General features: G+C 48.6%; 1 protein-coding gene across 12 annotated transcripts in view; it reads right to left on the reverse strand.

The window, feature by feature from the left end:
- Nucleotides 1-27,517, reverse strand: part of COL23A1 (collagen type XXIII alpha 1 chain) — a 259,865-nt gene that overhangs the window by 41,406 nt on the left and 190,942 nt on the right. For all 12 annotated transcript variants that reach the window (XM_036313545.1, XM_036313553.1, XM_036313544.1 and 9 more), the window contains exon 3: nt 14,615-14,659. In XM_036313545.1, the coding sequence (XP_036169438.1) occupies nt 14,615-14,659 (45 nt within the window). The remainder of the gene's footprint in view (nt 1-14,614; nt 14,660-27,517) is intronic.

A 27,517-nucleotide genomic window follows, 5' to 3' on the forward strand; every position in this document is an offset into this window, starting at 1 on the left:
GGGCATGGAGGAGTGATTCAAGGGGGCGGAGTGGGCAAGGGGACACGATGCAGCTGCTCCTGTGCAGGCCACACAGCCTGGGCTCCTGCTGGCAGTGGAGATGGGGAGGGATGCATCAGGAAACACTTGTGAGGACAGACAGGTCTGGGTCTTTGATTTAATGGTGGAGGTGGGGGTGGAAGAGCGCATGGGGCATGGAGGAAGGAGAGAGGTGAGACAAAGATTTTTGACTTGAAAACTGATGTATGATGGTGCCAATACCCACGAATGGAACATGTGCCTGTGCATCCCCTGAGTCTAACTATGGCCGGGGCAGGGCTTTGGTCATTGGACACCCACACAGCTGACGTCTCACTTTCAGCCAAAGACCTTGCTCCCTGTTTTACAAAGAAATGAGAAGCTGCTGGATGGACGCCCTGTCCTCTTCCCGATGCCACACGCACACACCTGCCTGCACCCGGGCCTGCGCCCACCTCCTCTCCGGGTCCCTCAGGTTCAGGCGGAGCTGACTCGCCTCCACCTTCCGGGGCCCCGCACCCACCTCCCTCTCGGCCCGTCACAGGCGGGCCCACCTATCGGGAAGGTCCTTCCCACAGCTCTGAAATGTGCTCCAATTCCTGATTTTATTTCATAACTAAAACAATTTTTTTCAATTACAGATGACATAGAATATTGTATTAATTTCAGGTGTATATAACTTATGAAGGATCACCCCCGTAAGTCTAGTACCCACTTGGCACCAAACACAGTTATTATAATATTGCTAACTATATTCCCCATGCTGGACTGTAGACCCTGTGACTACCCTGCAACTACCAATTTGTCCTTTTTAATCCCTTTACCTTTCCCACCCAGCCCCCAAACCTTCTGTCACCTGGCAACCATCAATTTGGTCTCCGTATCTATAGTTTTTTTTTCTCCTGTTTTGTTTGTCTATTTTATTTTTTAGAGTCCACATATAAGTGCAATCCTACAGTATTTATCTTTCTCTGCCTTATTTCACTTAGCATAACCCACTCTAGGTCCATCCATGTTGTCACAAATGGCAAGATTTCATTCTTTTCTATGGCTGAGTAATATTCCATTGCATATTCGTACCAGGTCTTTTTATTTTTTAAATTTATCTTTATTGCTGAAAGTTAAAGATGGCCCCTCCCCTGCTTTTATCCATTTATCCACTGATGGCCACTTGGGTTGCTTCTGTATCTTGGCTATTGTAAGTAATGCTGCAATGAACATAAGGGTGCAGGCATGTTTTCAAATTAGTGTTTTGGGTAAGTACCCAGCCGGGTCATATGGAAGTTCCATTTTTTTAAAAAAAATATATTTTATTGATTTTTTACAGAGAGGAAGGGAGAGAGATAGAGAGCTAGAAACATCAATGAGAGAGACATTGATCAGCTGCCTCCTGCACATCTCCTACTGGGGATGTGCCCGCAACCCAGGTACATGCCCTTAACCGGAATCGAACCTGGGACCTTTCAGTCCGCAAGCCGACGCTCTATCCACTGAGCCAAACCGGTTTCAGCGGAAGTTCCATTTTTAATTTTGTGAGGACTCTCCATACTGTTTTCCATGGTGGTTGCACCAACTTGCAATCTCATCAACAGTGCAGGAGGGTTCCCTTTTCTCCACATCGACAATGACTGCTTGTTGACAGCCATTCTGGCAGGTGTGAGGTGCTCTCTCATTGTGGTTTTGATGTGCATTTCCCTGATGATTATGATGGTGAGCATCTTTTCACCTGCCTCTCAGACATCTGTATATCCTCTTCCAATTCCTCTGATCGAAAAACATCCTTTGCTTCCACACCCTCCTCTGTTCCTGCTCAGTTCTCCTCTCCCTCACAGCCACGTTGCAGGAAAGAGGTGCTGGGAGGTGGGTGGTGTGACAGATCACTCAACCAGTGAGGGGGTGGTCCAGGCTAGAAGCAATGCCGTGGGACCCCAAACCATGGCACCATTCCCACTCTGGGGGGCCAGAGTGTGAATGGCAGCATTCCAGACTGGTCCTGTAGCTGGTGGAATAGGCCACATTTAGCCCATCCGATAGACTCTAAAACACACCGAGCCACCCCCCCTCTCGGGCCCAACTGGCACCATATCGCCAGGGCACCAATGCCTCGCAGGGGCACTACCACACAGCCTCCTGACTGACGCCTTCTTCTGGGCACCCCAACTCCACCAGCTACAGGTGCCTTTAAAAAATGCCCACCCCTTCCCAGAGTTCAGAATTGCACATGGAATAATATCCAAACTCCTGCTCTCCTGTGTGCACCTGCTCTCGTCAGTGCCCACACGCGGCCACCGCACTCCACCTGCTCTCTAGGTTCCCCAAGGGCCCGCTGTCTTTGGCCTCAGGACATTCACATCTGCTGTGTTCCTGCGCTCGGCAGGCCATGGTTCCTAACCACCACCTCGGAAAAGCCTTTCGTGAGCATGAAGTCTGAAGGCGTCTCTTCACCCTTGGCCCCACCGAATTCTATCAGCTCCCTGCTATTTCCTTCCCAGCACCAATCACACTCTTTAGTGATTAACTATTTATTTGTGTGTTGTTTATTATCTGTCAGCCCCATCAGCAAGGCAGCTCCCTGAGAGCTGGGCCCCATCTGCTCAGCTCCCCACCGTCTCCCCTGCCTCGCACAGGGCCTGGCAGGCACATGCACTTAGTAAATGCGAGCGGAATAGATGAGGGGCTCCCGGCAGGCCATCGCCTCTGCTACCCCCTCCTCATCTCACTTCCCCCCTGGGGTTGTGTTGCGGCTGCAGTCGCCTCTGGAGACGGGATCTGGGGCCTGCAGCAAGCGGGGTACACAAGATGCTGGGTGGGTGGGGGGGGGGGAGGGCCTGGCTCAGGCTGTCCAGGGGTCCCTGCTTAGGGAGTGAGGCTGGCTGGAGGGCCCCCATCCAACCATGTGGTGGTCCCCCGACTGCCCAGCTCATTCTGCACACAGCTTTCAAACATGTGTTCCAGGCATTGGCTGGATCTGCTCACTTTGCTGTCAGGAATGTGGGAGCAAGTAAATAAGAGCCAGATGACTTGGGAAGTGAATGAAATGAGTGAGAGAGTAGAGGGGTCAATGACTCTGTGGCCTCTTTAACTGAACTGATGTGGCCGGACAGCGTTTCCCACTTGCACCCTGAGGTTGGGAGGGTGCACGAGTGGCTTGTTGACAGGTAAGCAGAGGTGTGTAGAGTTTCTGCGGCCCCACTGTGCCCACCTTGAGCTCTTGCCTCCTCCCAGGATGATCATTGCCTGAGTGTTTCCCAAATGGAAAAGCAAACTGGGAAGAATATTTCCCACTGCCTGGCAGGTGCCCAGCTGCATGCCGGGAGGTAAGGGCTGGCCTTGGTGCCTGAGGCTACCAGGTTACTGTCCATGCTCACAGCCCACGCCTGCTGCTCTGTGTTGCACCCGGACTCCTGATGCCCACTTTTCCTGCCCCCTGCTCTGCCCAGGAGGCCCTGGCTCTGACCCAGGCCTCTGCCTCCCACAACAGGCCCTGGCTCCTGACTTTTGAAAACCCAAACCTACCCCAGCATGAGGACGACCTTCAGTCACGCCTCCAGGGTTTCCCCAGTGGAGCAGAGTGAACCGAGATGAAATGAGGCTTGGGGGTTGGCAAATTCAGAGCCAATAATGAGTTAGTGAGCTGGGCACTTAGCCTAGGCCTCAGGCCCTGGCTTTAATTCGACGGATTCTATCAGCGAGTGTGGAGGCCTCAGGCCCTGGCTTTAATTCGACCGATTCCATCAGGGAGTGTGGAGGCCTCAGCACCCTGGCTCTCTGGGCGAGTGTCTGTTTTCCCTGAGGCGAAGGCTGCTCCCGTGAGGTGGGGAGGTGCCTCTGGATTGCTATGAGGACAGAGGGAGATACTGTGCATGCGTTAGGTCCTCAGGACAGCCCTGGCACGGAAGAGGCACCCAGACACACGCAGGCTGGGATTCCAGTCACGCTCAGCTTAACAACAGGGATTTGTCCTGAAAACCATGTTGATAGGCGATTTTGTTGTTGTGTGAACATCGCAGTGTACTTACTGGCTCCCCGGCTACAAACCTGTACAGCATGTTACTGTACGAGACAACATGAGATTAAATCAAGCACGAGGGATGATGCAATCAAGAGGCCTGGTAAACTCGAGATGGAGGAGGCTGCTGCTGGTGTAACACAGAAGCTGTTCCACAGCAAACTTTTAAAAAATATATAAGTAGAAAGACTACACTCTGAAATAACAATGAAACAGATAGTATATAGTAAATGCATCAACCAGTAACTGTTGTTAATTATCACGATCAACTCTTCGGTACTGTACATAAGTATATGTGGTGCACTTTTACACAACGGGTAGCGCAGTAGTTCTTTTTACACCAACATCACCACAAGCAACTGAGCAAAGTGTTGCACTACAATGTTGTGGTGACTATGATGTCACTAGGCAATAGGAAATTTCCAGCTCCTACTTCATCTTATGGGACCACTGTCATATGTACGGTCTGTTGTTGACCAAAATGTAGTTATGTAGCGCATGGCTCTATAACATTCTCTCTCTCTCTCTCTCTCTCTCTCTCTCTCCCCCTTCCCCCCACCACACACACACACACACACACACACACACACACACAACCCTAAGATTGTAGGGAGAAGAGAAACACAGATGCAGTTTTCCATCGTTTGGCTCCATGTTGCAGAATAAACCCTGACTATACAACAGGTTTGAAGAATCTCCTGTTTAAATGACACCTCAGACAGGCCTCCAGCATTTTGGCTCTGATGGCATGGTCAGGTATAAGACCCTGGAATTCAGGATCTAGCAGGGCAGCCTGGGTATGGAGGGGGTTCCAGCAGGTGCCCTGCTCAGAAACTGTGCAGGGCAGGCAGTAGTGCTGCTTAGAAGCCTGAGTGGGAAGTAAACATATTAGATAAAAAACTCCCATACTCTTTTGAGATATAATTCACATACCATTGAAATTCACTTTTTAAAAAAAATATACACTTCAGTGATTTTTGGCATAATCACAAAATTTTATCCTTCCTTTCTTAAAAAATATTTTTATTGATTTCAGAGAGGAAGGGAGAGGGAGAGAGAGATTGAAACATCAATGATGAGAGAGAATCATTGATTGGCTGCCTCCTGCACACCCCACACTGTGGATCGAGCCTGCAACCCAGGCATGTGCCCTGACTGGGAATTAAACCATGACCTGCTGGTTCATAGGTTGATGCTCAGCCACTGAGCCACGCTGGCTGGGCCCGCATATGCCCTTTATAATCTTCTTCTTGAGGCCGAGGACTGAACCTGCAACCAAGGTATGTGCCCTTTAATGGGAATCAAACCCGAGACCCTCTGGCCACTGAGTCAAACCGGCCAGGGCAAGCTCTGGCTATTTTGGATTCTTTGAATTTTCATATGAATTTTAGGATTAGTTTTTCAATTTCTAAAAAGAAAATCCAACTAGGATTTTTGTAGAATTGCATCAAATCTATAAATCAATTTGTGGAGTATTGCCATATTAACATTGTATCATCTTCCAATCCATGGATATAGAATGTCTTTCCATTTATTTAGGTCTTCTTTTTTTTTTTTTTAAATATATTTTTATTGATTTTTTACAGAGAGGAAGGGAGAGAGGTAGAGAGTTAGAAACATCGGTGAGAGAGAAACATCGATCAGCTGCCTCCTGCACATCTCCTATTGGGGATATGTCCGCAACCCAGGCACATGCCCTTGACGGGAATCGAACCTGGGACCTTTCAGTCCGCAGGCCGACGCTCTATCCACTGAGCCAAACTGGTTTCGGCAGGTCTTCTTTCCTGAGTATTTTATTCTTTTTCATAATTTTGCAAATGGAACTGTTTTCTTGATTTCATTTAAAAATTCTTCATTGCTAGTGTCTAGACATAAAATGGACTTTTGTATAACGATCTCGTATCGCACAATCTTGCTGAGCGTGTTCGTTAGCTCCAATACGCTTTGGTGGATTCTTTAGAATTGTCTATGTACAAACAAGATCATGGGGTCAGTAAGTAGGATAGTTGTACTTCTTCTTTTCCCACCTGCATGCACTTTATTTCTTTTTCTTGCCTAATTGCCTGAACAGAACCTTCAATGCAATGATAAATACTAGTACAAGTAGCAAGAGTGGGCATTCTTGTCTTGTTCCTGATCTTAGGGGAAAAGCATTCACTATTTCACCATTAAGTATAATGTTAGCTATGGGTTTTTCATAAATGCCCTTTACTAAATTGTGGAAGATTTTTAAAAAAATTCTTATTTGTTGAGGGTTTTTTTTTTTTTTAAATCATGAAAGGCTGTGGATTTTGTCAAATGCTCTTTTCTTCATGTATTAGAATGATGATGTGGTTTTGCCTTTTATTTGATAATATCATGTACTAGTGCCCCAGTGCACGGATTCGGGCACATTGAAAGGATATTAACTACATGGTGACTGGTGGGGCGGGACTGGGAGATACGCCCTGGAGCCAACCTCCTGTGGTCCCTCCCTGGCCAGCTGCTCCTGGGGCGGTGCTGGGGCTCGAAGGGCCTCTGTGGAGTGAGCAGGGTCCCTCTGCATTGAAGGTTCTGTTCAGGGCAATTAGGCAAGAAAAAGAAATAAAGTGCATGCAGGTGGGAAAAGAAGAAGTACAACTATCCTACTTACTGACCACCATTTTACTTCCTATTTTTATGAATTTATTACCTCCCTCAGTAAATGAAATAATACAATATTTGTCTTTTTGTGACTGGCTTATTTCACTTGGCATGGGTAATGCCCTCAAGTTTCATCCATATTGTAGCATGTGTCAGAATTTCCTTTTTAAGAATGAATACATGCAGGAGACAACCGATTGATGTTTCGCTCTCGCATTAATGTTTTTTTATGTCTCTCAAAAAATTAATTGAAAATGAATAATATTTCACGGTATAGAAATACCACATTTTGTTTTTTCATTTGTCTGATGCTGAACTTTTTGGCTGTTGTGAATAATACTGTTAGGAAATTTTTGTTTGATATCCTGGTTTCAGTTCGTTTAGATATATACCCTCCAGTGGTATTGCTGAGTCATATGCTAATTCTATTTTTAATTTTTTGAGGAATTACCACACTATTCTCCAGAGTGGCTGTGCCATCGTACGTTGCCACCAACAGAGTCCAAGGATTCCGATTTCTCCACATCCTTGCCAACACGTGTTATTTTCTGATTTTTTAAAAAAGTAGCCATCCTGCCGAAACCGGTTTGGCTCAGTGGATAGAGCATCGGCCTGCGGACTGAAAGGTCCCGGGTTCGATTCCGGTCAAGGGCATGTACCTGGGTTGCGGGCGCATCCCCGGTGGGGGATGTACAGGAGGCGGCTGATCGATGTTTCTCTCTCATTGATGTTTCTGACTATCTCTCTCCCTTCCTCTCTGTAAAAAATCAATAAAAATATTAAAAAAAAAAGTTGCCATCCTAATTGGTATGCGGTAATAGCTTTCTGTGGTTTTCATTTGCATTTACCTAATGATTAATGATGTTGAATGTTTTTTTTATTACATTACTTCTTTATTGATTCTGCCAATCTCTGTCTTTGATTGAATTGTTTAACCCTTTTATATTTAATGTAATTGTTCATAAGGTAAGGCTTATGTGTTTGAATTTGCTATTTAATTTCTATGTCTTATGTATTTTTTATTCCTCTATTACTTCACTACTGCTTCTTTTTTGCTAAGTAGATGTTTTCTAGTGTAACATTTTCATTCATTTTTTAAATTCTATTATTTTGGAGTTATTTTCTTAGTGGTTGTCCTGGGGATTAAAATTAACATCTTAATTTAAGATAATATGGTTTTGATTGGAAATAATTTACTTTTAATTGCTTATAAGTACTATGCTCCAATATAGCCCTGTTCATTATCCTTTACCACTTTACACATTATAAACTCATAAACACAATTTTATAATTATTGCTTTATGCAATTGACTTTTTAATTAGGATAGAGAAAAAAGTTGTAAATAAAAATACACTTACATTGTCTTTCACATTTACTTATGTAGTTACCTTCACTGAAATTCATTATTTCTGTGTGGACTTAAATTGCTCTCTAGTGTCCTTTCATTTCCGACTGAAGGAACCTGTTTATTGCTTCTTGTAGGTCAGATCTGATAGTGATAAATTCTTTCCATTTTTGTTTACCCGGGCATTACTTAATTTCCCCTTCATTTTTAAAGGATGGTTGATTATCAAAAGCCTCTCTGAGGAGGTCACATTTGTGCTGATTCTTTTTAAAAATATATATATTTGTATCGCTTTCAGAGAGGGAGAGGGAGAAAGAGTTAGAAACATCAATGATGAGAGAGAATCATTGATCAGTTGCCTCCTGCATGCCCCACCCTGGGGATCCAGTCTACAACCCGGGCATGTGCCCTGACCGGGAATCAAACCATAACCTCCTGGTTCATGGGTCGACGCTCAACCACTGAGCCACGCTGGCTGGGCTTTGTGCTGATTCTTGAATGACAAGAAAGAGCCATGAGAGTGTGTAGGAAAGGGTTACTCAGCAGACCTGAGTGGTCCACAACCTGCACATTCCAAAGAAAGAACTGATCCTGACCAGCTGCAGGGAGATAACCTTCCACTCCTTGGAATATGCTGCTAATAGGAGTGTCTTTGAATACCTGGGGCCTGGGGCCATGCCAGGCAGTTTACGGCAACAATGTGAGTTACGGTGGAGTTTTGGCCATGCTGTATCCGTTTGACCTTTGGAGGGGCTGGAGACTGAACAATGAAGGTCAGCCACATGGGCACTCAATAAAACCCTAGACAGCAAATCTCAAGTGAGTTTCCCTGCTTAGCAAACATCACACATGCTGTCACACATCATTACTGGGAGAAGCAGGGCTGTCTGCACAACTCCATGGGGAGGGGAATATTGGAAGTTGGGGCCCTATGTTCCTCTTACGTTTGCTGACTTTAATCTGTACCTTTTTGCTGTGCTAAATCATAATCAAAAAAACAATTGGGGAAGGTCCAGGCCATTCTTCTTTCACGTATTTCGTCTGTTTCTCTTGCTTCTCCTCTTTGCTTTCTTCCTTTGACTGAATAATCTTAACGGACCCGTCTTCAAGTTCACTGATTTTTTTCTGCCAGCCCAAACACTGTTGAGCCCTGTTGGTGAATCTCTCATTTCAGTTACTGTCCCTCAGAGTTTCTGTTTGCTTCTTTTTTTAAATACTTTCTCTCTCTGTATTGATGGTCTCCATTTGGTGGTACATATTCTTGGGCCTTCCTTTGATTCTTTAGACATGGTTTCCTTTAAATATATTTAAAACAGCAAACATGATTCTTTTGTCTAGCATTTCCATCTGGGCTTTCTCAGAGAAGGTTTCTATTGATGGCTTCTCCCCCTGTTTATTGCCATACTTTCTTGTCTCTTTGTATGTCTCACAATTTTCTTTTTATTAAAAACTGGGCATTTATAGTAATTTAATGTGACTACTATGAAAATTAGATTCTGCTCCTACTCTTTTTTTAAAAAAAATTTGTTTTATTGCTTAAAGTATTACAGAGAGTATTACATATGTCTCCTTTTTTCCCCCCTTGACCTTCCCCCGGCCTCCCCCCCCCCAGTATCTTGTTCTGCTCCTACTTTTTAGCGTTTGTGGGTGCTGTTGGCTGTCACTGTTGCTCAGTGTTTAGGGGTTTTCCTGGAGTCTCTAAGGTGTGCTTCTTTGTCACGTGCAGCTATTGAATTCTCTGCTTGGACGTTCCCTTTAATGTTTATCCAGTAAGTCTCCCACTTGGTGCCAAGGGGCTTTATGTAGGCGGGAGCGACACTCGGTGCTCTGCCATCACGGCCCTGCTGCGCCTTCACCGCCCGCTGGGGCAGAAATGAAAGACCGAGACTCTCAGGCTTTCCCCGAACATGCGCACACCCCTTCACAGGCACGTGCCTTCGCACGGCGTCGGAGCTTTGCAGAGCCCCTTTAGGCATCTCATCACCTCGATTTTTGTTTAAGTGTTTGTGTCAGCTTCTTGTTTGTTCCAACAGGTATCACCCCTTCAGGCAGCTGTGAGGTTACACAATTGACACTGAATGTTTCAGGCAAGCATGCTAGACCAGGGGTGGGCAACCCCTGGCACGCGTGCCAAACATGGCACGCCAGTAACTTTTGCTGGCACGCGAAACCCTCTCTTATAATCCTCCATTTACAATTTTTTTCTTAATATCGACTTTTTTATTTTTCAGATAAATTCAGTGTAGGTGCATCTTAGATAGATAAATAATTTTACATAACAAGTTATCTTAAAGACCATAGACATGGATTGATGAGAGAGGGGAAGAGCAATTTCTATGCCTCTGCCTTAACTCTCCCTGCCTTCCTAGGTCCGACCAGTGTTTTGGTTTCATCCACATACGCTTGTGAATCTTTGTTCTCAGCGATGAATTCTGTTAAGTCTTGTAATAGGAGTAGCCTAACGGATGAAAGTAGTAGCTCGTGCATATCTCTGAAGGTCACAAAATATAAACCTGATGTAAAATCTCTGTCATCAGTGATGCAGCAGCAAAAGTCTCACTGATAATATCAAACGGAGTCATAAAGTTTTCTGTCAGACTATCAGTGTACCTGTATACATTAAAAAATAATGTATTTTTCATCATCATACACTCTGTTTTTGTTGCTCGAATGAATTTTATTATTTCTTCAAGGTTCTTCACATACGTACACCTTAAGAGATATTAAGTAGGCGTAACATGTTCTCAAAAAATTAGGGTTGGCACGCAGAAGAATTTTGAGTCGGAGATTTTGCTGGTTTGGGCGCGCACTCACAAAAAGGTTGCCCACCCCTGCTCTAGACACAGGGCTTTCCCGATGAGCATGCTCTGCAGCAGGTCAAAGAAAGGCAAGTCCTGTGCACAAGCTTTCCCAGGGAGTTTACAGACATGTTAGATAGGGACAATCTTCTGAAAATGAGCATCTGGGGACCTTCAACCCTGCCTGTCTCCTTTGATGGCTGCTACTTTCCATAGGTACTGTAGTTGTCAGGCTTATGTTTTTGTTTTAATTTTTATTTATTTATTGATGAGAGAGGGGGGGAGAGGAGGGGAGGGAGACAGAGACAGAGCGAGAGTGAGAGCATGAACGTGCGCGCGCGAGAGAAACATCGATTTGTTGTCCACCCACTTGTGCATTCAGTGGTTGATCCTTGTGTATGCTCTGATTGGGGATCAAACCCGCAAACTTGGTGTGCTGGGGCAAAGCTCTACCAGCTGAGCTACCTGGCCAGGAAGGCTGATGTTTTTTTAAGGGTATGGAACTGAGCAGATGGGCAAGTAAAATGTTACAAACACTGCTGTTCTTAGCAAGATTTATAATTTTTTCCTTGAATAAAGGGGTTGTTGCAAGTTTTCCATTAATTTCCATAGTTGCAGAAAGGTCCATTTTTCCTAGTTTTCTTGCTGCTTTTATAAAGGAGCAGATTTTCAGAGGTGCTTAACCCACCATTTTAGAAGTTTTCCCACTGGATTTTTAGAAAGGGTTTCTTGGGTTTAGGGTGGATAAAAAACCCTAGCGCTGAGCCTGCTGATCTAAGGCTGGGAGCTGTGAGAGTCTGTGAGTGCCTCCATTTGTCTCCACTGATTTAGCACAGCATCAGCCAAGCAGCATTTGATTGCTTCCTCCTTGTTTCTTCCCGCATCCTCAGCCTTCATCCTTCATTGGCCCACCAGTCCTTCTTTCCCTCTCCCTCCTCTCTGCACTCCCCATTCCTGTCAGCAAGCTTTTATTAACCATCTCCCGAGGGCCTGTGGGTCCAGCCCCAGCTCCTGCCCAGAGGAGCCTCTGTTCTGGTGGAGGGGAAAGACACGTTTCCAGAGGAGACAACCACAACCAGGTTGTGCTGGGACAGAGGGAGGTGTCTGAGGCTGGCGGAGTCAGGGGAGCCAGGGGAAGCTGAGGGAGCAATGGAGGTTCTTGGGGTCAGGGGGGCATTTAGAAGGAGAAAGTATCTTGCTCAATAGCCCTGGAAAGATGACCCCAGAGGGCAAGAGCAGTGCTGGGCTTTCCCAGCTGTGAATGGGCCAGTGGGGAGATGAGCATTCATTCCATTGGGACAGGTGCACAAGCACTGCAGGGCCATGGAGGCATTTTCCAGGCAAAGGCCCCTCTGCAGCTAGAGAGCACCCATCCCACGGGCGAGCAGGCACAGCTGTCTGCAGGTCTGCAGCAGCGGCAGGAAGGCATCTCGGCAGACACCAGGCAGGCTCCCGGGACACAGGAAAAGGTCTGGTTTTACAGGGGAAGGTGCCAAAGCCAGGATGTGCATGTGTGTGAAACTGGAAATAAACACCAGGCACAGCCAAAGCTAATCAGAGGGGAACATCTGCTTGGGGCTGTTCACACCATTCTCGACAGGCAGGGGATCAGGACACCGCCTGGGAAAGCGCGGCCAGGGGGTGAGGTGCTGCACACCCCTTGCCCAACGGTGTCCTTAGACAAGATACTTCTTCCTTTGAAGCCTCAGTTTCCTTATCTGCAAAACGGGGTGAATAACAGATGCTTATCTTGTAGGGTCTGTGAGGATGACAAGACTTGGGGAACTTGAAAGGACTCAGCGCACAGTATCAGGGGCCCAGTAAGTCCTTATCTCTCTGTGGCTTTTCGATTGCTGTAAACTGGAGTCATAATTCTAACGGGTTTTTGAGTAAGTTGAGTAATATTATACATTTCCCTGGAAAAAGTCACTTTGTATTCCTTACCTCCTTCCAGAATGGACGTCAGGAGCTTACAATAAAAGGCAATAAAACATTTTATGAGGACGGAAACAAGAACTGAGTGCTGAAATGCGTATCTGCAGGCCTGTGGTGTGTGTGTGTGTGTGTGTGTGTGTGTGTGTGTGTGTGTGTTTACACACAAAACCTAGAGTAAAGGAAGCCATGGCAATCAAACATGAAACAGCCTTCAGCTTCTGGAAGTCAAACACACAGAGAACCATGACGGCATTTCCTACCAGGGCCCTCTAGCGACTTTATCTGAGGGCTGCTATAGAAGGAACTAGATAATGCAAGCATGCAGCACAGCGGGGAGGAGGCCCACGTCCAGCGCCAGGGAGGAGTCGGAGGCTCAGAGGGAGCCTGGTCAGCTCCCCGGCCCAATCGCTGGGGTTCCCCTTGGTGGTGATCCCCTCTGGCATCACACCATGCCCTCCTGGAGCAGCTGCTGAGGGGCTGAGCATGCGCTCATGCATGCACGCATTCACTCCTTCACTCACTGTTTGCGCATTTACATTCCCAGGGCCTACTCTGTGCTGAAAAGTGAAGACTTTGGAGATGTGCTTGCACTAGACTTAAAGAATACTGAACTTGGGGTTTGAGTTCAGGAAGAGGAGATGGCATCCCGGGGAGGGGAGGCCAGGAGTGCAGGGTCAGAGTGGGAGGGCCTCAGACACCCCTGGTGAGGCTGGAGGTGGGGACACGGGGTAGGGGTGATGAGAGCTGCAGGAGCTGTGGGTGAGGACCAAGAAGGGGGCTCTGAGATGTACTGTGAGAAGACTGACCAGGATTTGGTGTGGGAGAGGGGAGGGAGGAGTCCCGGATGATGCCCAGGTGTCTGCATAGGGAAGCGGAGGTTGGAGGTTTCTCCCTGCGTTGGGGAGCTGGGGAGAGCAGGCTAGCGGAGGAGCTGCTTCAGTGGGGCCAGGTCCAAACTCCAGAGGAGACAGCGTAGCTGGAGACACGAAGGGGGTCATTGTCAGTGTCATGGGGGTGCCGTTGCGTAGGAGTGGGAGAGAAGAGAGAAGAGGGCCAAGAGCACATTTATTTAAGGCAAATGGGGTATATAGAAAAGGCCAAAAAGAAGGGGGTCAGAGATGTGGGAGGAGACACAGGCCAGAGCTGAGCTGGGAATACAGGGTGGGGACGTGGGGGTGGCCAACAGAGAGGATCAAGGAAGATAATGACGGCAAAGCATCTGCAGGCATGACCATCAGATGACGTCAGCAGAGTGACAGTGAAAAGAGACCGGAGGGGCTGGGATGAGTGCAAGGCAAGGCGGAAGAGCCAGGACAGGGTTGGTGTGTGGGTGCCTCTGAGGAAGCTTCTCTGTGTGTCTTGGGTAGGGGATGTGCAGAGCAAGTGTGTTTGGGTGAAATGAAGATGGCAGGAGGGGAGGTACGCACGGACAGGCGAGTCTGCAGGTCGAATGGAGGAAGGAGGAGTATCTTCCTGGTGCCTCTGCCAAGGGAAGGGCAGGCCAAGTCCGGGGAGGGACAGGGGCACCAGGAGAACCAGGGACAGTGGGCTGGTGGGATCACTCTCAGCTCCCTCAAGGCCAGGAGGTTGTTTCAGAGTGAGACTGGGGACTGACATTTCTGAGGTTGACACTAAGATTCAGAGGGTGCCAAGGACATGGGTGGGACAGTCACGGGACCTGTGATGCCAAGAAGCCAGGGAAAGGGATACTGGGCACTGTGGCCCCCAGGGGCAGTGGCTGGAATTGGAAGGGAGGAGACGAGCTGGCCCAGGACCCAGGGTCCTGAGTAATGAGGTGCCATGGGGACTGGTGCATCCAGCTCAGTCCCTGGCCAAGGGCAGACTTCTAGGCCTGAGCTTAGGAACTAGGAGAACCTGGGACTCACCGGGATCACCTCTTCTTCCAGGCTTGCCACGCCGTCCAGGGGGCCCTAGACAGGAAAACAAGGATAGACTCGTTGAAAAGGGAAGCCGTGGGTTTGGGCACAGCCCGCCTGCTGCTGGCCACCCACCCACCCTGCAGCTGCATCACAGAGAGGAGAGGTGTGGGGAGAAACCCATCCCTCACCCCTGCTCCTCCCAGCCTTCCCCTGCTGGTTGCGTACTCACCCCTCACTCTCTCGTTCAGTTACTAATCATCTGCTCATTTATCCACTCACAATTCCTCCGAAATAAAAAAAGATTATCTGGAAACTCTTGAGGTAGAAGAGTTTGCAACTGAGAAACTTCCAAATGAGGAGAAATATAAGGCCGAGGGTAAGAGTTATCTTATGAAAGCCCTGACCAATGCTTTTTAATCTCCACGGCGATACAACAACAGGGACAGCACACCACATAAAGACACCATCATGGCATTTCAAATGCTTGAACTCGGTAATCAGAGGCGCTATCCTACCCATCACTGTCCTGCCCGGGCTCGCTGGAACCCTCAGCACCTCCCAGCCCCGCCAGCTTGGGCACATGCTTCTGTTTCTCGGGATTTATTGCCGAGAACGCACTTCTTTTCAGTATGCAGCTCTCCATCTACATGGCTGGAGCCTTTCTGGACTGATGATGGGAACCATCTTGCTTTGCCTTCAGCCCCTCTGCCCTCCTCATTCTTTTATTTTTTTGGGGAAGGTGTGCAGAAGATGCATGTACTAGATTACAAATGAAATGGCACTTTATACCCGTCTCTATCCTGCCCACCCCCTGCGTGCCGGGCGCTGTGGTGGGCCCTGACGGACACAGACTGTGGCTGTATTACAAGGCACTGCCCTTTCCTGTGAAGGTCACCCCCCTCCCAGATTCCCAGAACAACCACTGAGGAGAGACAGACTGGTCATGAGTCCGGTCCGATGCAGGGTGGTTGTATGTATGCACACGCCTGTGTGTTTTCCCTTTTTCCTCCTCCTGTCTTTAAGTGGAGCTCATTGAGTGCCCCTGATCCAGGGATTGGGACGGGGCAGTAAAGCAAAAGCAGCCCAGGTCAGGGGGTCAGTGGTACTTCCGACTTGTTAGGTGGGAATCCTGGATGGGGAGGAGGGAGGACCTCCAAGAACGAGTGAGAGAGACCTTTGCAGGGCAGGCTGAGGCGAGAAGGAATTTCTGGCCGGCACTGGGGGCTTGAGATCAGGATGGTTAAGCAAAATTAAAAAATTAAAAACATGCTATTTTCTGGCACCCCTATGTTTCTAATTAAAGAAAAGTTATTGTGGTCAAGAACGCATAACAGATTTTACCGTATTTAACCATTTTTAAGAGTGCAGTACGCTAGTGTTAGCATATGTCCAGTGTTGTGCACAGGTCTCCAGAACTTTTTCATCTTGCAAAATTGGAAACTCTTTATTCATGAACAGCCCTCTCTTCCCCCGCCCCCAGCCCTCCAGAAACCACCATCCTACTTTCTGTTTCTAAGACTGTGCTTATTTTAGATATCTCAGATGAGTGGAATCTTGCAGGATCTGTCCTTTTGTGAGTGGCTCATTTCACTTAGTACAATGTACTCAAAAGTTCACCCATCTTGGTAAAGTGACCATTTCCTTCTTTTTAAAGGCTCAATAAATAGTCCATTTTATGTACACACCATATAGTCTTCATCCTTTCATCCCATCTGGTGGTGGATACTGAGTTGCTTCTACCTCTTGGCTAGTGTGGACAATGCTATAAACATGGGGGAGCAAGTATTTCTTCAAGATGCTGTTTTCAACTCTTTTGGACAAATACCCACAAGTGGGATTGCAGGGCCATCTGGCAGTTTTATTTTTAATTTGTTGAGGCCCCTCCTAACTGTTTTCTATAGTGGCTACACCATTTTACACGCTTACCAACAGTGTACGAGGGTTTCAACTTCTCCACATCCCCACCAACATCTGTTATTTTCTGTTTGTTTTTTTTGGATATTGGCCATCCTAATGGATGTGAGGTGATATCTCACATTGTGGTTTTAATTCGCATTTCCTTAATAATAAGTGATGTTAAACATCTTTTCATATACCTGTTGGCTATTTGTACATCTTCTTTAGAGAGATGTCTATTCAAGTCCTTGGCCCATTTTTTAATTGGATTGTTTGTTTTTATCACTGAGTTGTAGTTCTTTTTGTTTTCCTTTGGTTAATCCTCACCTGAGGATACTTTTCCCATTGACTTGTAGAGAGAGTGGAAGGGAGGGAGGGAGAGGGAGAAAGAGAGAAACATTGTTGTGAGACACATAGATCAGTTGCCTCTTGTACCTGACTCAACTGGGGCCGGGGATTGAACCCGAAGCCAAGGCATGTGCCCTTGACCGGGTATCAAACGCAGGGCCCCTTGATGCCTGGGCCAGTGCTCCAACCACTGAGCAACACTGGCCAGGGCTGTAGGAGTTCTTTGTATATTTTGGATATTAACCCCTTATCAGGTATATGGTTTGCAAATATTTTCTCTCACTCTGTAGGTTACCTTTTCATTCTGTTGTTTCCTTTGTTGTACAGAAGTTTCATTTTTTAATTTTTAAAATTCTCACCCAAGCACATGATAGAGAGAAGAAAGAAGAGAGAGAAACATTGACGTATATATGCCCCAACCAGGGTTCGAACCCACAACCCAGATATGTGCCCTGACCAGGAACTGAACTGGCAACCTTCTGGTGCATAGGACTATGCTCAACCTGTTGAGCACTGTTGGAAACTACCCACTGTCTTCACTATCAGAGAAGTGTAAACAAGGAGCCAGAATGCTGGTGAACCTTGAGCCCTGGCAAGGGCCAGAGCTAAGCACCGATTGTTTAGTTGAGACAATGGTGGCTCAAGCAATTTCCTGACCAAATAGTCTCAGAGTAAATCTTTACTAATATTTACTGACCTTTAAGATAGTCTGTCTGTAAGCGGAATTGCCTGCCTGACTAAGGGCTATATGTGTATCCAAAATTGAATAAAAGGTTGGCAAGGCCTGGGCACCAGTGAAGTCCTTCCTCTAGAGTTGGACTCTCTGCCTGGCCCCCATTATTTCCAAATTATTATTTCTTGTCTCGTCTCTGTCATTTGTGCGCGGCCCTTCTCCAGATCCCGAACCACGAACCATGTGGGACGTGGCTCACACATCAACCAACTGAGCCACTCAACTGGGCTGTGCAGAAGTTTTAAAGTTTGATGTAGCCCAATTTTTCTATTTTTGTTTTTGTTGCCTTTTAAATCTTTGAGTTCTTTTGTTTATGGAGCAAGGTGAGGTCCCAATTCATTCTTTTGTCTGTGGTTATCCAGTTTTCCCAACACCATTTGTTAAGGATATTATCTTTTGTGTAGCCAGACTTGGCACCTTTGTCAGAGATGATTTGACCACGTAAGGGATGCAAACCTGAGCACTGAGAGCAGAAATCATGCTAGTTGCCATCTTTGGTTTCCCCCGATACCAGATGCAGCCGTCAAGTGTCATGCTGGAAACGCCCAGGTCCATGTTGACTTGGTAACAAGATTCTGGCCCCCATAACAGACAATAGCTCATACTGAGAGGGACCTGTAGCTGATGAGGGGCCTCCAGGCCCACTACACCTGCTGAGGCCTGCGGCTCCCTTCCTCCTGGTGGGCTATGGAGGCCCCTTTATTGGAACCTCTTTCCAAAACTCTGGGAGGAGAATTGTGGTCAAGTGATTTGAATCCTCCAGACCTTCAGCCTGAGCTCCCTGACGTTGCCTGGGCCCCAGAGCCATTGTGGAGGTGCTCTTGAATGGAAAAGTCAGGGGAGATCCCCGGATTTGAGCTTCTAAGACCAAATCATTAAAACATCTCTCCCAAATATAAATTAAAATCACAACAAGATATCACCTGTCAGAAGGGCTATCATCAATAAATCAATAAACAAGTGTTGGTGAGGCCCTAGCTGGTTTGGCTCAGTAGATAGAGCATCAGCCTGTGGACTGAAGGGTCCTGGTTTGATTCTGGTACATGCCCAGGTTGCGGGCTTGATCCCCAGTAGGGGGCTTGCAGGAGGCAGCCAATCAGTGATTCTCTCTCATCATTGACATTTTTATCTTGCCCTGTCCCTTCCTCTCTGAAATCAATAAAAAAATTATTAATAAAAAAAAAGTGTTGGTGAGGACATAGAGGAAAGGGAATCTTCATGCATTGTTGGTGAATTTGTAAATTGATGCAGCCACTATGGAAAACAGTATGGAGGTTCTTCAAAAAATTAAAAATAGAACTACCATAAGACCCAGTAATTCCACTTATCTGAAAAAACCCAAACCACTAATTTGAAAAAATATACACATCCCTATGTTCACTGTAGCATTATTTACAATAGCCAAGATATGGAAACAACCCAAATGTCAAGCGATAGATAAATGGATAAAGAAGATGTGATACATATATACAATGGAATATTACTCAGCCATAAAAAAGAATGAAATATAACCATTTGTGACAACATGGATGGATCTAGAGGGTATTATACTAAGTGAAAGAAGTCAGACAGAGGAAGACAAATATTGTTTGCTTTCACTTCGATGTGAAAGCTAAAAAACAAAATAAACAATACAGAAACAAACTCATGGATACAGAGAAAGGAACCGATGGCTGCCAGATAGGAATGTGTTGGGGGTTGAGTGAAAAAGGTGACGGGATTAAGTAGTACAAATTGGTAGTTACAAACTACCATGGGATGTAAAATACAGCATAGGGAGTACAGGCAATAGTAGTGTAATAACTATGTATAGCACCATGTGGGTAGTAGACTTATTGGGGTGATCACTTCATAAATCACCTAAATGGCTAATCACTATGTTGTAACCCTGACACTAATATATTGTATGTCAACTGTAATTAGAAAAAAAATGTTAAAAAACATTTCTGCAGATAATTTTGTTTTACAAGTATCAGACCACCCGGACTGGAGGGATCTGCCTGCTCATTTCCAGCCTGGCCTGACAAAGCCCTCTGTCCCTCAGAGGAGGGAGTCAGGTCCTGGGCACACCTCGTGGGCCCAGGGGACATGGTGCCCTTGGCGGGCACTGACTCCCCAAGAGGCTGGCCAGCTGGTGGGCTGGGCCAGCACCGCGAGCCACGTTGTCCTCTGGGAATTAAAACCAGGGCCCCTTGTTCAGCAAATACAGCTCATTCCAAGGGGTTTGTGACCCCGCAGGCATCCTCCATCAGCCACTACACTGCAGGGAGCCCGATGGTCCCGTGCCCGCTGCTTGTTGGAAAGCCCCAAAGCAGTTTGGAGAAGCAGTGCCACAGGCTGCCGGGTTGTAGAGCAAATGTTTGTTTAGCACCAGGATGTTTGTTTAGAACCAGCAACTCCTGCTGCTGGGACAGGTCCCTACTGCCCCAGTGACCAGATGACCAGACCTGGCCATCCTGCCTTGACATCGTCTCATTCAGTGACCAAATGAACAGAGCCCATGGCAAGGTGAGAGGGGAGGGAGCTGGCAGGTGGTCCCAACCGCACATTCCCTGAGTCTCACACGTGGACCCCGATGTTCTCTCCAACGGAGCCGACAGTCCCGAGCAGCCACGCAGCCCCTGACAGTGTTTAATAAAAACAAGACCTTGGCGGCACTGTTTATGGAGCGTTTCTGCTTGGTGGTAATCTCAATTCCATGTTAACTCATATATGCCTCAAACCCGAGGAAGGCTACTATTATTATCTCCATTTTATAGATGTAGAAGCCGAAGCACACAGAGATGAACTGATTCTCAGAGTCAGACAGCTGTCGTGGGCGGGGCCGTGCAGCGGCCGCCCCTGCCGCCTGCCTCCCGCCCAGGCAGATGCTCACTGAAGGGGAGCGGTTACAACAGTCCACCATTTCCATAACCGCTTCTTGGCACTTATTATTATTTTTTCAAAATATCGGGTACCCTACCAAATGGAAGGGGCCCAGAGATGGCTCTCAGAGGCCCATGCATTAAAAGGCCACATGCCATTGCCCACACTGGGGGCCCCAATGACTTGTGCCTGCTTTTGACATGCGCGCCTCACACCATCCGAAATGCCTGTACTTTCCAGGCTGGTTCCTCCCCTGAGTCTGTAGGAGCTTTAATAAAAGCATTTAAAACTATATCAAGGGGTCCAGACCCACTATTTACGTTGGTGGCGCACTGGACCCGGACTGGAGGGTGGGCGAAGAGAGCCTGGGGAGGGGGCGGACGCTGACAGGTTGGGAGCCTGTGCAGGCCCCGTGCTGAGTGCTTCTGCGGCCACGTGAGAGAGATGTGACATGACTGGCCCCACTAACAGAAGAGAGCTGAGACCCAAAGGTGAGGTGCCCTGTCCTAGCTGAAGAGCCAGTCAGATCCAGGAGTGGGGCCCTGGGCTGCCAGGGCTCTTGCTGGCACCAATGCTGTCCTCCAAAGTGTGTCTGTTTGGGGAAATGGACCATGGTGTAGGCACCAGGACTGAAAATCAGAACGTGTCTCCCAGAGGTCAGCTCCCTGGCTGGCTGAGGATGGAGGACATGGGCTGGCACATGGCACTGCCTGTGGGAGGCACTGGTGGGAGGGGCCTGTGGTCTGGGCAGCTGGGATGGGTGTGGGCAGGCCAGCTGTGTGCAGCCACCAGTATTCCCTAGACCCACCTGGCCCCTAGGGCTCCTGCCTGTGGTGACACTGGGGACTGCCTGGGGCCATCTCCCATTTACTCAGAGGCCACAGCCTGGTCAGAGATGCCCAGGTGTCCCCAGACACAAGTGGCCCCTGTCTGTCTGTCCCGAGGTCCTGTGCCGCTCCGGCTGGGCTATGGAACTGCCTGACTCTGGGGGGTGCTGGCTGGGCAGGGGCTTGGGGAGCAGGGCCTGGAAAGCTGCGAGCCTCCTGCTGAGCGGCAGCCCCTTCTGTGGGCCCAGGTCCTGATGCAGCTGGAGGCCAGGCTTCTGCAATGGGAGGGTCGTTCCCAGAGCTGGAATGCTGCGGGGAGCAAGGAAGGTGGCCCCTGCTGGCCAACCTCCCGTGTGCCAGGCTTTGTGCTGGGGGCTGTACAGATGTCTGCTCATTTACTCTGCTCAGCGCCCCTGCCAGGGAGGTGGCATCCACCTTACGCTACAGATGAAGTAAAGAGGCTCAAAGGAAGGGACTTGTCCTGTCACACAGCCGGCGTGGAGCAGAGCTGGAACGCAAACCTAGCTGTGTCTACTTCCAAGCACTTGCTTTGTTTCCTTAAAAGAAATGAGGACTGCCTGGACTCCCCTCTCGCCGATGCCATCGTCTGGCCAGAGACCCCTGGGCGCCCCATCCTAGGTCCACCCAGCTCTGTGAGCGGGGAGGGCCAGGGTTATTTTCCAAAGTGCTAGGGGGGGGGGGAACGGGGGAGGGTGCTCCACCACACCCCAGTTTCAGGTTCAGTGGGGCTGGAGTGACCGGAGAGTTTGCATTTTTATCACGTTCCCAGGGGATGTGCTGTTGCTGTGGGTCTGGGAAACACACTTGAAACCACTTGGCTTCCTTTCTCTCTCCCTTTAAATATGATTTTCTTTCTTACAACATATTTCAAGCCTCATGTACTTTACTTGGTGCCAGTTGCCTTGGGTGTTCAGGGGCTGGGAGGCTGGAGCCAAGCTGTGAGTGTACAATACCCAGGGACACCAGTTCTGGGTTCATAAACCACCAGCAATTATTTCTACTGCTGCTGCCACGAGGGCTACTGCGGTGTGCACTGCCGGAGCACGGACCGTGTGCCAGGTCACATCAATCCTAATGATTTTCACAGCTACCCTCCAGCTCATTTTATCGAGGAGGAAACTGGGACCAGAGAGGGCAAGTCATTGGCTTGAGGTCACACAGCTTCTAGCAGCAAGACTGAAATTTGGCCCCTGGTGGTCTGGTGCCAGCGTTCACACTCAGAGCCACAGGCTGTTCTGCCTCAGGACTAGATGAGATGGAACAGAAGCCCCTCACCAACTACAGTGGAAGCTGGTTGAATGGCCTAAACCAGAGCTCTCAGTCTACACCCAACCCCATTTCTCTGTCTGAATCCCTGTCTCTGTGAACAGCATCGCCCCCTACCAGACCTCGGGAGTGTGGGTGGATCCATCCCATCCACACTTCCTGAACACCGCCTCTAAACACGAGAGGCGCCAGGCTGCCACCCTACATGGCTGGCCATGCCTCGGCCCTGTCCTGGTGTTCTAAGTGTATGACTGTGACCCTAAAACCACCCCGTGCAGTGGGTACTATTATCCCCATTTTACAGATGTGGAATTGCAGCACCAAGAAGTTAGCTCACCCCAAATCACAGAGTCAGGAGAGAAAGAACAAGTACGGCCCTGGCAGCTCTCTGTGGACTGATGGTGGCAGCCTCCTCCCTCCCTGGCTTCCCAGTTTCCTTCATTCTCTCCCTACCGTCAGGGCAGTCCTTCTGAACCACAGATCGGATCCTGTACTTCCCTGTAAAGCCACCCCCAAGCTCCTCACTGTTCTTAGGACAGTCTGAGCTCCGTGGCCAAGGCCGTTCCAGGCTGACCCAGACTTCCCTCTCTGGCCTGCTCTGCCCAGCCCCAACTTGTCTTCCATACATCACTCCAGGCCCACTTTTTGCCAGAACACCTGGCCCAGATCACATCACAACCCCTGAGCTGTTTTGCTCATGTCTTCAATGCCCATTCTCCCCTTTCTTGCCAGAAAAACTCCTACTCATCCTTCAAGACCCAGCTAAGACATGAACCCTTCTCTGGGATGTCTTCCTGGATGCCCACTCTATGGCCACAGATATTTCCTTGCACTTGGTGCACTGGGATGGAGCCGTCTGCCCATCTGTGAGCCCCACAAAGCAGGGACCACATGCAATCGCCCTTGGTCCTCGGAGAGGCTGGCCCGGGCTAAACTGAACTAAGGTGAATGGTCATCAGTGACCACGCCAAGAGGCTCTGGATTCTGGGGTGTCCATTGGCGGCTGTGTCTGGGTCTGATCATTGCTGGGCATTAGGAAAGGAGATGAGATATTTTCTTCTTTTTTTAAAAAAATATATTTTATTGATTTTTTACAGAGAGGAAGGGAGAAGGATAGAGAGTTAGAAACATCGATAAGAGAGAAATATCTAAGAGAGAAACATCGATCAGCTGCCTCCCGCACACCCCCTACTGGGGTTGTGCCCACAACCCAGGTACATGCCCTTGACCGGAATCGAACCTGGGACCCTTCAGTCCGCAGGCCGACGCTCTATCCACGGAGACAAACTGGTCAGGGCTAGATTTTTCTTCTTTATGCCTGTTGTCCTCTGCCCACTGGGCTGGGAAAATGCCAGTTTATGAACCAAGGGCAAGTGGCTATGGGTCTTTCAAGCCAGGGCTGTTGGAAACCCTGGGGGCAGACCTTGCCCGGGTGAACTGCTTCTAACCATTCTCTGGGGAGCGCCTGCGCCCCCAGATAATTAGCCGCATGTGTGTGGGGGACAGGCCTGGTTTATTTCCCAAGGATTTATGAGAAGGGGAGTATTCTCACTGACCTCCGTTTCAGGAAAGGCCTCTTTCTGGAACACTTGCCGAATATCAACAGTAAAGCACATGTGCTCGCAGCAAGCCTGCCTGACAGCGTCATTCCCGCCATGTGTTTCTTGTCTCATTCGCATTTTAGCATTCGCTCTGGGGACTGCATGCTTTTCCGAAGGTCCCTAAACACAGCTCCAAGCGGAGCACTTATAATTTACCCTTCATGAAAGCCATCACTGCTCTTTCCAAACATACTTGGAAGTGGGTTCAAAGTTTATTTAGAGAAAAAAAATACATTTTTAATAGACAGAAAGAGAGTGTTTGTGAATTCTTTTTCCCAAGCCCTCCTCCTTGGGACCTTGGGAACGACTCCTTCGGCTCACAGACACTGACATCCTCAGAGGGGACCGTGAACGTGTGAACACGGGTCATCTGTCCGCTCAGGCATTTTTCCAGTTTATTCTCTGTTTATTCACCTGTTATGCTGTTTCTCCCTCCACCCCACCTTCTCATTCTCTTCCTTCTACTCGTGCACTCTCACCTCTTCATTGCCCATCCATCCATTTATCCTGCTGTAGAAAAACTACTCAATACATAGTTTTGGGTGCATGAATGACTTTATTCATCCAGGCAATCAAATATCTATCTGTATATTTATCATTCATCCACCCATTAGATTATTAATCTTTGTTCATTCATCCTTGAGATCCAGCCATCCATCCATCCATCCATCCACCCAACATTGACCCACTTTGTGCCAGACTCAGGGGACACTCAAATGAGTACATCTGGTTCCTGCCGTTGAGTGGCTCACAAGGAGCTGGGAGATGACATGCAAACAATCAATCACAATGGACCGTGGGAATTGATTGTAGAGAGATGTGCAGGAGCTGTGGGGCCCGGAAGGGGCATGGATATGGGGAACGGTTCAGTTCAGAAGGGGAGATGGAGCGTCCACAGATAAAAACCTGCTCGTCTTCCCTGTCTCCCAGAACCAATGTGGCAGCAGCTTGGGGTGAGTGGAGTCAACGGCCACTCCAAGGCCTGAAATTCCACCCATGCCTTGCAGCCATTTTCTGTCAGAGACAACCTCCTAGCTGGAACTGCTCAGATATGGCACCGTCTTAGTGATCCTTACAGCAATCCTGCATCTCCATTCTGAAGAGCAGGAAACGGGCTCAGGAGAGGGGAGGAAGCTAAGACGCGGCAGAGCCTACATATCAGAGCTTGAGAACTGGCGGTCAGTCCGTGTAGCCTGCTGCAGCCGTTGGCTGGTAGGTGGCCCTCTGGACAGCACCAGCCACTGTCCTATCTGTTCCCACTCTGAAGTTTCCAGGGTGCTTGGGCCCCAGGCCTAATTCCTTGGGGTCACGGTTCTCCCTGCACCCACATGTCCCAGAGCTAACCGGACACCCCTTCAGGGAAGTGGTGATCCCTGTCTGGGAGGCTGAGTGCTCAAAGGACCCCAAGAAGCCCTGCTATTTCAGTGCCTCTCTTCTCCTGGCCCCAGGCCCAGGGGCTGAGCACGAGGGCCTTGTTCATAAGCAGGGACCACACATGCCAAGTTCCAGGCTGTGGCCAGGCCTCGGGCTCTGGACTGGGCAGAGAGTGGCCATGCTCACAGAGATCCTGCAGCCACGGTCCTCAGTGCCGTGATCCTGCAGAGAGCGCGTCCCGGGAGCCCTGCCTGGGTGAGGACAGCGGTGCAGCCCCTCTGCGGGGCCTCAGGAAGGAGTCATTTTACATTCAAGCCTTCACAGAAGTCTTTCATGTTCTGTGGTGCATGTTCAATTAATTTATTTTTTTAAACCCAACAACAAAATAGCATTTGGTGAAGACACACAAATGTAACCAGCCCTAATCAGCGCTAGTTCTAGATGCTTATCTCTGTAACTGAGGGACCTGTTAAAAAGAGCCTGGGAGTTAAGGATGGGAGATAAATGTGTTCATTTATCTCTATTACTCCAGAAGCCTGAGCTCTGAGGGCAGAGCGGTCAGGGGAGGAAGCATCAGCAACAAAGTTTAGGAAGGGGGGAAGTAGACAAATGAGGGGTTACTGTGTGTGCGGAAACGGGACAGCTAAGATTTTAAGCTGGGAATGGAAAAGCTCAAGAGCAACCTACCTGCGCTGAGAACACCCAAAGCTCAGGAAGCTGCAGACCTGATGAGCTAGGATCTAGGCCAGGGGCCTCAAACTATGGCCCTTTGGTCAAATCCGGTCCACCACTGACTTTTTAAAAAATTGATTTTTAAAAATAGAGGGAGGCGAGGGAGAGGGAGAGGGAACGAGAGGGAGCAAGAGAGAGCAAGAAGAGGAAGAGGAAGAGAGAGAGAGAGAGAGAGACAGACATTGATGTGAGAGCAAAACATTGATCAACTGCCTCTGGGAATCAAGCCCGAAACCTGGGCATGTGCTCTGACCGGGACTCGAACAGGCAACCCTTTGGTGCACGGGATGACGCCCAATCAATTGAGCTACACCGGCCCCGTCCCACCACTGATTTTTGTAAATAAAGTTTTACTCATGGACTGTCTATGGCTGCGTTTGCGCTACAACGACAGAGTTGAGCAGTTGTGACAGAGATGGTATTTGCCTCTGATCTGGACAGCTGCCCTTTCTTGCGCTGGGGGCTCATTTTCCGGAGAGAGGGGAGTAGAGTCTCTCGCTTGCAGGACGCCGGCCGCACAGTTGAGCGAGGCGTGTCATCAAGAGGAAGTCGACACACGCATGTGGAGGCCCCGGAGCATTCCTTCCTCAGCGTGGCTCCCAAGACCGGCGCTGGGTCTTTGCTTCCAGGCAGGAGGCGGGGAGGCTCTTCCCCGGGAATCTGATGAGCACAGGAGGAAAGACCCAGCCAGCTCACGCCCTGGGAAGCCACGACTGACTAGCCCCGCCTGTGCCCGCCGAGCTGCCAGTCAGCTTTCTAGTTTCCACTCTGGAAAGTGAGCCAAAGGCACCAGACGTTTGAGAAACCCTCTCGCATGAAAGACAGAGGGCAAAGCAGGTGGCGAGAAGTAACTCAGGGGACAACGGCTTTCAGAAACAGAAAATTAAAATCCCCCCACACCCCACAATGAAATGTTCAGAGAGAACGGCGGATATTATATCCATGAATTTAGATCAGGATGCTATTAAAAAGGAATATTCAGAGAACATTTGCACAAAATTTCTTGCAAATTAAAAACATGATAGCAGCGATTAAAATTTCATTGGAAACAGAGTTGCGAGAGAAAGGTGGGCCAAGTCTCTAAGTCAGAATGAACAGATGCAGAAAATTGGAAAAAGAGGTGGAGCTAGGTCAGGACATCAGGAGCAGTGCAGGGATGGTCACCCCCCCCCCCCCCCCCCAGCTAAGGAAACCTAGAGAGAGAAAAAACAGAGAAATTGGGGAGTTGGGGGGGAATCATTACATA

This window comes from Myotis myotis, unplaced genomic scaffold (assembly GCF_014108235.1).
Source record: "Myotis myotis isolate mMyoMyo1 unplaced genomic scaffold, mMyoMyo1.p scaffold_m19_p_6, whole genome shotgun sequence".
In the NCBI taxonomy this organism is placed as follows: Eukaryota; Metazoa; Chordata; class Mammalia; order Chiroptera; family Vespertilionidae; genus Myotis; species Myotis myotis.